This window comes from Eulemur rufifrons, chromosome 9 (assembly GCF_041146395.1).
Source record: "Eulemur rufifrons isolate Redbay chromosome 9, OSU_ERuf_1, whole genome shotgun sequence".
Lineage (NCBI taxonomy): Eukaryota > Metazoa > Chordata > Mammalia > Primates > Lemuridae > Eulemur > Eulemur rufifrons.
In genome coordinates, this window is record NC_090991.1 from 20,510,411 (window position 1) to 20,525,298 (window position 14,888).

Sequence of the window (14,888 nt, forward strand, 5' to 3'; positions counted from 1 at the left end):
TTACAAAATAGGAGACAGGAGCTCTGAGGGTGGGTCTCTTTCATCTGCTCCTAGATGTTCTCCTTGGACCACTGCCTGGCTGGCTGGGAGTTTTAACTAGATCACATATATTTTCTGCAGAGCACTTAGCATGTGCACTAAGCAGATCTTCCCAGAACGATAAAAGTCAGGCTGCTTCTGGCTGCTTAATGGATACCTCCCTCCAACAGTGCATCTGATTTATGGCATCCTTTCTCCAGAGTCCTCGGGCACCTGTGGAGACCCCCCGTCCAGCACAAAGGCCCAGTCCGAGAGTGAGCACAGTGTCCCAGCTGGCTGCTGCTGTCCCTGTACCCTGCACTCTCAGAATCCAGGCCAGAGCCTGCTCCTCTCACTCTGGGCTCTGGGGAGGTGCTTAGGACCAGGTGCCACAACAAGTGTTTTTCCCAGGAGCAGAGATGTCAGAGAAACCATAGCAACCACCAGCATCCACTCTCGCTATGTCCCATTTGTAACGGGAGATACGGAACGTGCTACCCTTGATAGCTGCTCAGGCCTTCCAGCTACGCTGAAAATTCATGATTATTTTTAATTTAATTTTTATTTTTATCAAAGCGATATATGTACATAATTTAAAAAGCCAAATGGTACTGCAAGGCTCCTAATGAAAAACAGCAGCTCCCGGCTCCACCTCGTCCTACTCCCTGAATCCCACTTCTCAGAAGTAACAACTCTCAACTAACTGTGTTAGCTGTTTATTTCCATGGATGTTAACTGCTTGACAGTGATTTCTTGGCTTTAAAAAATTGTAGATACTATCTACGGAATTCCTATCAGGTAGGATTCATCTCTCATCGTATGATCCTGTCTGCATGATTCCTACCTAATCACAGCAGATGAGAATTTAAGCTTCTCAGATGAAGTATTTCACCATGGTTCCTTTCCTGTCACCTTCCAAATATAGGTCTATGGTATTTTGGCTAAGTCAGTATCCAGCTTTTACATAACTGTGACTCTGTAAATATTGTGCACAGCCCAGCCTTGTAGCACATAATGTTTTTGATCTCTTTCTTCTGAAACTGTTTTGTTTTCTCTGTTTTTTTTTTTTCCTGCTCTGTTTGGCCTTGCTTGTTCCTTGTGGGTTTGTTTTGCTTGCTGGGTTCCTATCCCTAGAACTCCCAGGCGCGATGGCTGAGCTGTAGAACACGTCTCAGTACAGCCAGCCGGATTCTCAAGGGTCGTCCCTGCTGGAGCTGGCATCTTCCTGCTGCAGTTTGGAATGATCGCTCCCTAGGCTCCTGCTCAGCTGTCACCCAGGGTCTTCTCTTCATCCATGCCTGGGACTCTCCTGAGCCCGGATCCTCCGTTTCTGGAATCTTTTTTTTTTTTTTTTAATTTCAGGATATTATGAGAGTACAAAGATTTTGGTTACATTTTATGACTTTGCCTCACCCAAGGGAGGATTAGAGGCATGCCCTTCCCCTCTGCAATGCTCACCATGTCCATTAGTTGTGAGTTTACCCCCACCCCCAACCCCTTAATCCCTGGAGAATATTACTACTGTGTGAGCACCATAGTGTTGATCAGTTAGTGCCAATTTGATTCTGGAATCTTACGCGATTCTGTTTCTTGGTTTTCATTCGCATCCTCCAGTAACTTCCTGAAAAAGTCTTTGTGGGAGACTTTGTGGGACACACTTTTGTGAAACCAAATTCTACCCTCACACTTCATCTGGAGTTTGCTGGGTATAGAATTCTTTCTTAGAAAAGAAATCTTTCGCCCCCACCAATTTGAAGTCATTATGCCATTGTCTTCTGGCTTCTACTGCTTCTGTTGAGAAGTCCTGGGCCATTCTGACTCTAGATCCCAGGTGTGTGACTTGTTTTCTCTCTCTAGAAACTTAAAAAATTTGCTTTTTATTTCTGTGAGCCCGAATTTTGCCAGGATGTGTCTGGTTGTTTTGCTACAAATGCAGGCAGGACTGGGTGAACGCTTCATCTGGAAGACAGGTACTTCAGTAAAGAATTTTTGTTATATTAATTCTTTGACAATGTCCTCTTCTCCATTCTCTTGGTTTTATTATTTTAGAACTCCTAGTATGAGGATGTTGGACTTCCTGGATTGACCCTCTAATTTTCATACTTTTTTCTATCTCATTTTCCACCTGTTTATCTTTTTGTTTCACTTTTTTGGGGAGATGTCTTCAATTCCAATCCTTTTATGGATTTAAAAAAAAAGTTTGCAATCATATTTTTAATTTAATTTCTTCTTCTCTGAATGTTCCTTTTTAATAGCATCCTGTGCTATTTCGGATGCAGTTTATGGATGCAGTATCATTTCTTATCTCTCTTGAGAATTTTAATTAAAGTGTTTTGATGTTTTCTTCTGCTTTCTGCATTTATTTTTTATTTATCAAACACTTACATAATGTCTAGTATTATCCAGGCACTTTTATAAGCACATAATAAATATTAAATCATTTCAATCCTCCTAACAACTCCATACGGTGGATAATATTATTATTGGCATTTTTGAGGTAAAGAGAGGTTAAGTAACTTGAGGCTCAGAGAGGTTAAGTAAGTTGCCCAAGGTCACACAGCTGGTTAGTGGTCTAGCTGGGATTTGAACACAAGTAGTCTGGCTCTACAGCTTGTGCTGTTAGCCATTGTCTCTGTTTCCTCAATGTTTCCTTCTTGTTTGGATTTGGTTCCTTTCCTATCAGTGGTTTCCCTCAAATTGCCTGGCTCCTTGCTGTCCCATCATGCTTAAGAGGTTGTTAAAGGCTGCACTGCCTTTCCTTGTGTGTTTGCGGACTTATCAAGGATGTGTCACTCTAAGATGACCTACCTAGGCAGTTTGACGACTCCTGACTGTCATCGTCTGTGTGTCTTTCCTCTGGAGCTTGTCAGTTTCTCTAGGAATGGATCGTCCAAACTTCTGCCCAGGATGAGTGGGGTAGATTAGTCTGACTGAGGTTCTCACTACTCAATAAGCAGAATTTCAGCTCATCTCCCCGTTTTCCGTAAAGCACCTCACTCACGGCCTCGGCTGTGCCTGATTTCCCCGAGTCCAGAGCCTGTTTTAATATTACCTTCTCCTGGGGTGGGGAGAGGTATTTGTCTGGCTGCTTTGGGCCACGGGAGGACATCTGGGGACCTAACAGCTCCTTTTAACCAATCCTTCCAGGTTAGCTGTTCCTCTTATCCCTGCCTTCAGCCATAACTGGTGCCTTAAATTCTTGATCTTTTCTGGGGATTCCAGGGTGAGAACTGTTGACTTTTGTTGGCTTCCCCAGTGTGGGCCCTTAGTTTTCAGCCTTGATTGCCATTTAGGTGGGGTTTGGGAAAGGGGCCTCCTGTAAACACATATGTTCAACCCAGCATGTTTAATCAGAAGTCTAGGCTGTCAGCTACCCTGAGACTCTGGCACTCGGCAGAAATGTCCTGAGCTTCCTCTATCCCAGGAAAAGGGAGAGAGATGCTTAGAGTTGGTTTCTGGGATGGACACAGCCATAGAACCAACCAACACTTTTCATGCCAATAAAATCCACCTGCCCTCCAGTGGTTTCCAAACTGGGCTCCATGGAGCCCTAGGGTTCCTTAGGGTTGGACACAGGGAACAAGGGAGAAAGCAAACCAGGCCCCCATCTCCAGTGGAGCCAGAAAAGTTCTGCTTTTGTCTGTTTTATATGTGGGGACTGTGCTAAAGCTTTCATTCAATATAATGATTCTGTTCTTGAAAAAGAAAAGAGGAAAAAATAGACAAGGAGGACCAGAGCAGACCTATCATTATACACCATTCTCTCTCCAGAGACATCGGCAGAACATTTTTTCCTGAGCTATTTTCATGGCGGTGCTTTTACAATCCCATTTTGAACATTTGGGGAATTTAGTCATCACTTTTGGGTTTGGATGTGGGTTTTAAGCTTGGTTCACTACTTAACTAGGTGTGTGCCGTTGGGAAGCGTACAACCTCTCCGGGCCTCAGTGTCCCCACCCTTCAGTGGGGACTATAGTACCTTGTCAGCAAGGCAGGTGGGAATGTTCGTGGCACATAGTAGCTGATCATTAATGTTAGCTTCTCCCTCAACCTGGCCTTAGCAGTGTGCACAATTCTAGTATTGTTTTTTTCTCTCAACAAAGATTTATCACCGGTATACATCAGTGTGCCAGATCGTCCAAGATCCCTGACTTCCAGGGGCTTATGTTTCAGTGGAAGGGGCAGACAATAAAAAAATAAATAAACTTCACATGTGTGGAGGTGACACATGCCACAGAAATAAGAAAAAGTCGAGCAGATAAAGAGGGATGGGAGTGGGGGTGGAGGTTGCAATTTTAAGCAGGGTTGTCAGGGTTGGCCTCATTGCGAAGGCGATATGGATGTCTGAGCGAAGGCTTGGTGCAGGAAGGCAGTTAGCCACTTGGATATCTGAGCAAAGAAGATTCTAGGCAGAGGTTCATAGCAGATGCAGCTGCACTACAGTAAGAGCATCCCAGAAGCAGCCGGGAAGCCCGTGTGACCAGAGCCAAGTTAGCACGGCTGGTAGGAGGTGATGCCATAGGAGGGGCGATGGGTGCCAGATCTTTGCTCCTAGTATAGCACAGCGTTCAAAAATAATTCCTTTGCTCAAAATTATATCCAATATATTATCACATTTATGATTATTTAACACTAGGACTTGGGGAAATCAAGGCAGATTATATTTGATAAAATAAGTGTATTTCATCAAAGTAAAGGAAGGATAGAAGGAGATGAGGAAGAAGGGGCCATTTATGGTCTTTCCAACATTTAAACCAATCCACTGAGATTTTGAGTTCCTTGGGGAGCTCCCTGTGCACCAATTCTGGTTTCCTCTGATGTAACCCCCCCCCCACCCCCACCTCCACCAGCGTGTGGCCATTCACACGGGGTCATCCCATGAACTCACACCCCTGCTCACTGCTGATTGGTTCAGGGGTGGGCACCTGACTGGACCTGGGCCAATGATTCCCTTCCCTGGATTTTTTTTTTTTTTCCCCAAACAGGACATCAGTGAGACAGTCAAAACAGTCTCTTGCTGTTTTGGTGGTATCTGTAAAATATAAAACTCAGGATCTATTGGGAGCCCTGTGTGAAAGAAAAATGTGTGTGGAAAAAGCCTGTCTCCAGAGAGAGAGAATGAAAGGGATTCAGGGAGTGGAGGAGTGAGAGATCCGAGGGCGGAGGAGCCCTTGGTTCCAGTTGTCTCTGACGCCGCCATATCCTTGTCCCTCCTGCAGGCTGGCTGTTGAAGCTCGCCTTGGGTTCCAAGGGCAAAACAATTCCTTTTATGCCTAAGCTTGTTTGATTCAGGTTTCTCTCATGTGCAACCTAGATAACCCACTGCCTATTTCTTTTATCTTTGAAGTTCCTTAGAGGTATCTACACAGAATTTCGTTTTTAACAACCTCCTCCCTGTCTTCAATTTAATTTCCGTTAGAAACCTCTGGCCATGAAGTCTGCACTTCTATAGTCTAGGACAGCTTTTCAGAAAGTATATTTTGTGAGCTCTTCTGTGAAAAAGAAGGTTTCCATGGTCAAAGGCATTTGGGAAATAAATGCCACATACAATATTCCTATCTTGGAAATTCATGATGTAGCATATTAAAGAATTTCTGCAATGAATAAATGTGTTTAATGTTGTCTAACTGGGGTTCCCTAGATTCTTTTTGGACCCCAGATCCTTTTTGTTTTCATGTAACATGTAATATCCCAAACTCCTGACATTCCACAAGGCCCATTTAGGGGCACACTCTCTAGGTCCCCAAGAGACTGAGCCCACCTTCTTTAAAATGGCATATTACCAAGGTGCCCCACACAGAGATGTTTGACCAAGGGCATCGTCAGCCTGGAGGAAGGGACATTTTTCATAGTTTTCATAGAGTCACCCTCTACCCGCTAAGCATGAGCCCATAGGTCTGGGTCTAACTAAAGTGGGTGGCTTTTTCTAATTCACTCTTTGGTGTATTATGTGCTGACGGTGGTCTTGCAAACCATTGCCCCCTCCCCTAAAGGTCCTTCCTGTGAGTCAGAATTATGTCCAGAAGAGTCGTTTCCTCACTGCTTCCCTAAATATCTGAGAGGGAAAGCTGTCCACGAGGCTGGCAAGAGTGTATCAGAGGCTCTGCTTTGAGCAGAATGGGGCTTCCAGATGTTGAGGTACTTCAGACTCCCAAGACGTGAGATACTTGCAACATCCTCTGCCCCTGGGATTTTCCACCTATTCCCCACCTACAGGTGGGCATGGTCATCCTTTCACTGTTCGCAGTGTACAGACAGCTCTTGTCAATGGGTTTTGTTTCTTTGATTCATGCATTCATCTCAAGACCCCGCTCAAATACCCTGTGCACTATGGTGCTTTCCCTGAGCCCCTGTGTGACTGTGTCTCTTCCTCCAGGCTCAGATCAAGGACTTGGTTTTTTTTCACCTTAACGTCCTTACTTTGGTGGAAAGCCTGAGGTGGTATACACAGCTCATGAATAGTTTGCTGAATAAATAAATGAGTAAATGAATGCATGAAATCAGCGTCTGGGCCCACACACACGGGACCCCCAGCAGCCCACACAGGCAGGGTGCCAGGTCCCCGAGTCCATGTCCTTCGGTTTTCCAACACTTCACAGCCCCCTCCACCTTCCCCATTGGGCAGGAGCCTGTCTGCCTTTTGGCTGGACTCCTAGAAGGGTTGAGATATTCAGGATGGCCAGATATTCAGGATGGCCGAAAGAGGAAGAGGCTGGTCCATCCTTTCCTCTTCTCCTGAAGTCAAGCCACTCACCTGCCCAACCACACCTGCGGCTGCAAACCTTCCCCCATGCGTCCTCCCAATACCTCTCCTCCGCCTACCTACCTTCCCTCTCCTGTATTCCCATCACCTGCCCTCTCCCACCCAGTGAGCTGAGCAAACGCAGGGCATCCCAGCCCATACCTGGGACATCTTTCCAATTTACCACATGTCACCAACCCCTTGCTGCAGAGCAGTCCTTCACAGGGTGGGCCAAGCCATCCCATCTGAGCTAGACCAGTCTTTCAGAGTCGGCCCTGCACCCCTCCGCCATCGCCCAGTGCCCGGTCCCTGTGCCCAGCTCACCTGTCTCTCCCCAGATGGGCAGGTACTCATCCTGCTGAATGTCCAGCATGATCTCCAGCCCGTTGCCTGTCCCCCCCTTGACCGTGGTGAGCAGAGGTTTGCCATCCTCGCCTGAGTTAAACATGTAACACTTCCCATATTTTGTAAACACCTGAAGGAGAGAAGAGAGAGAGAGAGAAGCACATGGGTGACTTCAGACTGGGGTCCAGAGACTGGCAAGACCCCAGACCTCTGACCGCAGGTCAGAGTCCCCACAGCCCATCACAATCACCCCTCCTGGGGCCAGGGATTCTTCACCCCAGCTGATGGCATGACTTTTGCCAAGTGGAATTCTGGCATCTGAGAACCAATCTGGACATGCTTTGGGGTTTGTTGCAATGGGATCTTGTCTCTTCTCCCTCTGAACACTGCCCCGGGAGGTCCTGTTCACATCCAGGCATTAAATATCACCTGTAAAGTCCTGACCCTCCAGTCGCGCCTGCAGCCCCGAGCTCTGTGCCTGGCTCCAGACACACTGATGTCACTCACTGTCTGACAGGCACACCTTCCAGTGACCCACAGAGCCCAGAGGGAACCAATAACCTTCCTCAGCTTCCCCACCCCATCGGACAATTCTTACGTGCCCCTGTCCTGGGGAACAGCATCGCCACCTGCTGAGAGGCACAAGCCTGACCCTTGGAGTCGCTGTCTACTCTCCTTTCCCTTGCCCCTGGGTCCAGTCAACCAGCCTGACAATACTCTCTCTGCATCTGTCTTGAATTTAACTTTTTCTCTTCTATGCTGCTGTAATTAGGACACAACCATTTCTTGCCTGGGTATTTCTGGTCATCTAGCTCAACTCCTAGACTTCAGACAACCTTCTCCAGCTCATCCTTTAAGCTAACCATGGTTCACTCTTGCGGGAATGCAAACCTCATCACATTGAACCTATGTTGAAAATCCAACAGGGCACCATCCCCTTAAGCTGAAATCCAGACCCACCACGCCCAGTCTCCTATGATGCCCTCCACCTGATACTCCTGCCTCCCCTCCTGCTGCTTCCCGCCTGACTCCACAGGCATCTGCTGGCAGGTAGACTCCATGGGCTCGGGGACTACATCTGCTTGCTCACTGAGGTGCCTATCCCTGGTGGCTAGCACAGTGCCTGGCACATGGAGGTGCTCTGGAAGTATATGTTGAGTGAATGAATGAGTGGGGGAGGGGTGGAGCCCAATCAAACAACTTGGGGCACCCCGGACATGCCCTGCTGCTTCACGCACTGTGGCTTTCTACTTCTTACTTCTGCCACCTGTAACTCCTCTCAATCCGCTCTCTGCCTGGACGACCTCTAGCTGTTCTTCAAGACCAGATCGATGCATTTCCTCCTCTAGGAAGCCTTCCCAAGACCCGGGACCAAGTTGGGTTACTGCCCCTCCTTGCTGTTCCCCTCGCTCCTTCACTGTAGCACCCACTGGGTGGCACTGACTAGTTGGTCCTGCATCTCTTCCGAACTTGGCTCTGCCTGTCATTTCTGACGCCTGGCCCTTAGCTCACCACAGGCACATGGCGGGAACTCTGTCCACTTTCGCCTGATGAAAGCGTAATTGCAAACAGGCAATTATGGTGGCATGGGAAAAGCCCAGGGCAAGGAATGCAGAGATCTTTATCCAAGTTTTGACATTGCCACTTAAGGTAGTCATGTGGCTTTGGGTGAACCAAATAAACCCTCCAAGCCTCAATTTCTCCATCTATAAAATGGGGGTTCAAGTCCTTGCTTTTGCTACCTCTCAAGGTTATTGAGAGGATCAAATGAGGTAATGCATGCAAAAGTGCTTTGAAAACCATAAAAGCTTTCTACAAATGCTATGGGTTATTATGATTATATAACTGCTTTGGAACCTCAAGCTGAAGCCAAATTACGTCTGGCAAAATTGGCTGGAAGAGAGCCAGGCTGACCGTATTGGATTCCTGCAGCTACTGAAATTTGGGCCCAGGCCACCTCCCTGATCATGCTTCACTGCACTGTCCCATCCTGCAGGCTGCAGGTCACAGGGAGGCTCTTTGGCTTCCCATCCGGCAGGGACTGGTGAATAGCAGGGGTGAGTACTGGATGCTGCTTTTCTCATGCGATCTCGATGGCTAGACGAAAGGAAGGAAGAGGGGCCCCTGACATGTGCCCAACACTGCTAGATGCTTGCTGATGTTATCTCATTTAACCCTTGCAACTGTGACCTTTGGTGGGTATTGCTTTGCTCATTGTGCAAAGAGGAAACCAAGGCCCAGAGAGGTTAAGTGACTTGCCTAAGTTCACACAGCTAGTAAGTAAAGAAGCTGGGATTCAAATCCATGTCTGTCTAATGCTAACACACATACTCTTTCTGGTGGTGCTGTCCTGGGAGGGACATGAGGGTTTTTGTCACTGGGATGCTTCCCAGTCACATACTGCTTCTCTCTGCTTTGGTTTTTCCAACAGCTAATTCATATGCGTGTGCTCCTACCAGGTGCAAGTGTTATAGGGATTGCAAAAAAGTACAAGGCCTACTTCCTGCCTTCAGGACTTATAGGAAGGGCTAACAAAACACCAGATTCTACATATTCCTCCACGATACAAAACAGTTCTGAGTCCCTGGCCAGCTGCACTATTTCAGTACAGCCAAGCCTTACTCTCTCGGCTTCATAGTGGAGGGAACAGCTGGATTAGCGCGAAGTCCACATCAAATGTGGTTTTTTAAAGAGCTGAGTTTTATCATCACTACTGCATATAGGAATTGAACTTGGCTAATGAACTTGTCTCTTGGAGAGATGCTCTTGGGGACCACTGTAATGAATAGATATGAGCATTTTATAATTAACACAACCATTGCATGGGGTTCAGTGCATCTGGAGTGACTTCTACGGTGCTCCAATAGAGCTTTTTTTGGTAGACACCCTAAATATCCTGTCTCCTAAATTACTTGTATTAATTTGCCTACGTATATTTGTAAGCAAAAGTATATTTCAGCTTAGCGTCAGAGTTTTGCAAATTCCAGCTCCCTCACTCAGCCCTCCCCCACTATCTGGGCCTGGAACTTCAGGCTGGGGTTAGTGTGGCATCTATTCCTGAATTCAGCCATGATCCCAGCCCTGCCAGAACAAGCCGAGTCTTGTTTGTAAAGGTATTGACCCTCCCTGAGCGTCTGAGGATGATGACAAAGGGTCTTAAAGATCAACTCGTTTAACCCACCCTAGTTTACAGATAAGGAAAGAGAGACCTGGGAGAGAGGAAGTGACTTGCCAGAGGTCACCAGCCTCCCTCAGTTTCCCCACTTGCAAGAAGAGATGGAGGGTCTGGGGGGCTGCTGAGGTCCTCCCATCTCTGAACTGCAACTGATCATTAACTGAGTGTCTGCTTTGTGCAGACACTGAGCAGAAGGGAAGCATCAAGAACTGAAGCCTTTCCCTGTAAAAGAGGGAGCGGACGGGTCCTTACGGTGGGCTGGGCAGAGACTTGTTCCCCTCCTAGGCTGCCAGGACTGCCACTCACCCTAGCTCAGGTGGCGGCTCCCGATGGCGCCCTCAGTGTCAGTCTGATCTCTCCTGTCCTCCTCCTGGGGGTGGGGTGCTGGGGCAAGTTCACAGCTGATGTAGGTCAGAGCTTGGTCAGGGGTGGTGTCACTAGAGTGGCAGGGGTGGGGGGCCAGAAGGTGACGGTGGCTGAGTCTGAGAGATGGCCAAGTAACAATCTACAATGGCCAAATTCTTTATCAAGTCAGGGCCCTCAGGAGGCCTAAAATCCTCTGAGACTTCCTGTTGCATTTAGGATAAAGCCCCAAATCCTCTCTGGGGCCCTAGATGGCTCAGCCCCTGTCCCCTGTTCTCCCCTCTCTCACATGCTTCAAACGTCTTGGCCTATCCAGTTCCCAGATGTCCAGCCAGCTCTTCCTCCCCAACCCCTGGCCTTGCCACATGCCATTTTCTCTGCTTGGAATGTTCTCCCAACACAGCTTGCCTGGACCACTCCTGATCAGGCAAGAGAAGTCCTGCTCCGCCACCCCACCCCACGGCTCTCAGCCTCCATTTAAATTGGGGCTTATTGGGTTTTTTTAAAAATTATTTTTGTTTTGTGTGTGTATGTTTTGAGACAAAGTCTCACTCTGTCACTGAGGTTGGAGTGCTGTGGCATCATCATAGCTCACTGCAACCTCCAACTCCAGGCCCAAGTGATCCTCCCTCCTCGGCCTCCAGAGTAGCTGGGACTACAGATGTGCACATGACTGTGCCCAGCTAATTAAAAATAAATTTTTTTTTTTTGTAGAAACAAGGTCTCACTATATTGCCCAGGCTGGTCTCGAACTCTTGGGCTCGAGTGATCCTCCTGCCTCAGCCTCCCAAAGTGCTGGGACTACAGGCATGAGCCATCATACCTGGCCTGGGGCTTATTGTTTTACAACCTCACACCCCCCATATTTTTCCTTTCTAGTGTCTAGGACAGTGTGTCACTAGATGGTTATTTGTGGAATTATTTGTTGCATGTGTTTTCCTCCAGACCGTAAGCTTCAAGAGGGCAGGGACTGCGTGTGTTTTGTTGAATGAATGAGTGAGTGAGTGAGTGCCAAGGTGCTGCTGCCCCACTCCCCCTGCCCACGTCTGGAAGTGCCCGTCCCTGCTGGTGACTCACCCGGTCTGGCGGAGCCCATGCTGACATATTGTCCACCTCCCCTTCCCTCCCTTTCTCTGCTGTGGCCTTCTCAGCTTCCCACTCGATTGTACCCAAGCCTTTCTGCTTGCTCCTCCGTGAAGGGGCTGGTGGAAATAATCCTTTTAGGAACTAAGATGACTGGGGACAGTTTACCTTCGTGGGTGCCCGAGAAGGGGCTAAAGAAAGCAAAGCGCCTGCTGGCTGCAAGCCGCTGCCAGCCTCCCTGCCCGGGCTGCTGAGCCCGCTGCTCCTGCCTGCCTTTTTGCAGAGGATTATTTTCCTCTCTGCTCAACATCAAAGGCCAGAAAATCATTTACACACAGTGCGATTTTGCTGCAAACTTGGGACGAGACGCACCTCTCCTGCATTTCGGGGCATGGTGACGTGGAAGAACGCACGCTTCAAATTTACGCCTTGTCGCCCCCAGCCAGAAAATACTATTTATTTAAGTTCAGACTGTCAGGCCGAGCTTGCTGCTGCTGCAGACCTGCCATTCTGCCGGGCGTTTCTCTGCTTTCCCGGTAAGTGCTGTCAGCCCCGGTGGTGGATGGCAGGGCTGGATTTGCCGGGTTGCAAAGAATCTAGAATTGCACTAAATTGGACAGGTTTGTAAGAATTAAGGAAGATGCACGTTTCAAACCTAGATCTTCAGGAGTGAGGGGGGCTTCTGAGATAAAAACAGACCCACAACTGTCATCTTCATGGCTAACGTTTGCATGGTGTGTTTCTGTTTGGAGACCGTGTCTACATATGACCTCAGCTTTCTCAGTGGCCCGACCACGTTGGAGGGAGGGAACTAACAACTCCCGAGCTTCTGCTCCGTGCTGGCCCCTGCGTGGCACTCTCACAGGTGTTATCTCATTCTTAATTGTGGCCTCAACCGCTGTGATGCAGGGGCATCTTATAGCCACACCCCCATTTTACAGGTGAGGAAACTGAGGTTGCAGAAGATCACAGTGCCAAGAGGTGGTAGAGCTGGAACTCAGGGGTGAGACTTTTCCATCAAGGAAGTTAAAAGGATGACAGCAGGGCAGCTCCCTGATAGCGTGTCACGCCCGTGGCCCTGAACATGTCATTTTCCATTCCCGATTCCGGTTTCTCTTCTGCAAATTGGGCAAGATAATCGTGCCGTGTGGTTGTGAGGGCCTAAATGAGAGAATGCAAGTGGATTTGTGGGAAGATTACCTAATAGACATCTTAACTGGTTATGCATCCACACCAAGGGGGAAGTGCCATGTTTCTCCTTTTCAGCAGAGATGAGTTGTTTAGGTTACAGAGAGGGGGCGACAGATGAAGAAAGGGGGAGCTGGGGGTTCCTGTCCTCTCTGTGTATGCCTGCACAATACCAAGTTCATCTTAAAGTAGTTAGAGGGGACGAAAACAGCCATGTACCACTGACTGCTTATTCCCTAATGATGTTAAGCCGGCTGCTGGGAGCCTGGGGCAGCCAATGAGATTACTGGGGGCCAAGGAGTTCTTGGAGACGGAGATGCTTCAGTGCCTACAGCACACTTTGAAAATCCATATATGAATTCCAACAACTGAATTGTAATGACTTATTGGTGCAGTAGACACCACCAGTCTGGAGTTGGCACATTCTAAATCAAAGAAACACAGAAAGGGGATGGGGAGAAAGTCTCCGTGGCATTCTGGTAACTCTTAGAGGAGCTCTGAAACCACACGCTGGCCTTGCTGCCCTCCCTGGAGAGCCTTCAGTGCCAGTCACTTTATACCTGCCATCATTGATTTTTGCAACAGCCCTGCGAGGTTGGTATTATCATCTTCATTTTACAGATAAGGAAACTGAGGCCCAGAGAAGCTGAGCCAGGTCACAGAGCTGGTAAGTGGAGAAGTCAGGGTGAAATCTCTCCTTGCCTAATTCCAAAGCCTGTGCTCTCCCACCCCATCCCTCCTAGCTACAGCTCACACCGTCACCCCTTCCCCAACCTGCTCTGCTCCTGGCAGACTGGTGAGGCTGGTGCTTCCCTGACATCAGGGCTTTCCTACCTGCTGGTGGGGGAGGTGCATCTCAGAGTCAGAGGAGTCCTAGAAAAATGCAAGACACCAAAGGTCTCCTCCAAACATCTCATTTTGTACATGGGGGCATCTAAAGCTCAGAGAGGTGCAGTGACTTTTCCCAGGTCACACAGCTAGTTTGGGGGGCAGATTTGAAGTCTGACCTGGGCTTGATGGCTTGGGCATGTGCTTTTCCTCCAAGCCTCCTGTTTGCACATGGCAGGGGTAGGAGATAATGACTAGCTAGCGTCCATTTCCTGGGGCACTGCATCCAGGAATGAGGGTAAGATTGGCAACTGCTGCCAGCCTAGGTGCCAGCATCCTGGCTTGGCATGACCTGTTGGGGCACTTTGCCTTCCAGAGCTCGGAAAATGCAAAGTGGAGCCCTTGCTGGGAGAGGTTAGGGACGGCTGATAGCCATGAAGACATTGGAGTTTTCTGCTCCAATTAATAGCGCAAACAGCATTTCTACACCATGTACCTACTTAAGAAAATAAATTATGGATAAGACCCCTTAAGGACTGTTGAAACATGCACTTACCAGCACACAGCTGGGCCGGGGAGCCCCAAACCTCCTAACCCATTCATTAATCCTAACCTTTAGGGTTTCTCCCAGGTGATGGGTGTCTCCTGTCTTCTTGCTCTTTACACTCGAAGGAAATGAAACCGCACTGTTCCAAAACGCCTTTAAAACTCAGCTTTTTCTTTTTTTCTTTTTCTTTTTCCTGAGTTGATTCTGTTTTCCTCTCAACCCGTTACTGGCATTTCTCATTAGGCTGTTTTCAAAATAATGTGCTTGTTAAAGCCAGTCGTTTTGTTTTGTTTTGTTTTGTTTTTCTCTTTCAAACCCTTCAAACACATTTGGCACAATTGGGAAGTGAGAAAGTAAGTCTGTCAGAGGGGTTACCGGCTTCCAGTAAACAAAGTGAATCTGCCTTTTGTTTTCTGGAGCGGCAGTGAAGGTGCCCGAAAAGTAAACACAGCCAGAGGTATGTGTTAGCAAGGAGGCTGCCTAGAGGGTTAAGCTCTTCCAAGGCGAGGACCCTTAAAAAATCTGCTTGCTCATTCATCTGTTCCCGCAACAGGAATGTCTATTTTGCTCCAAGAAATGCTGCGTGACTGTGCTCTTTC

General features: G+C 48.1%; 1 protein-coding gene across 2 annotated transcripts in view; it reads right to left on the reverse strand.

Moving 5' to 3' along the window:
- Nucleotides 1-14,888, reverse strand: part of ASIC2 (acid sensing ion channel subunit 2) — a 999,469-nt gene that overhangs the window by 70,881 nt on the left and 913,700 nt on the right. For both annotated transcript variants that reach the window (XM_069481013.1, XM_069481012.1), the window contains exon 2: nt 7,085-7,235. In XM_069481013.1, coding sequence (XP_069337114.1) covers nt 7,085-7,235 — 151 coding nt within the window. The remainder of the gene's footprint in view (nt 1-7,084; nt 7,236-14,888) is intronic.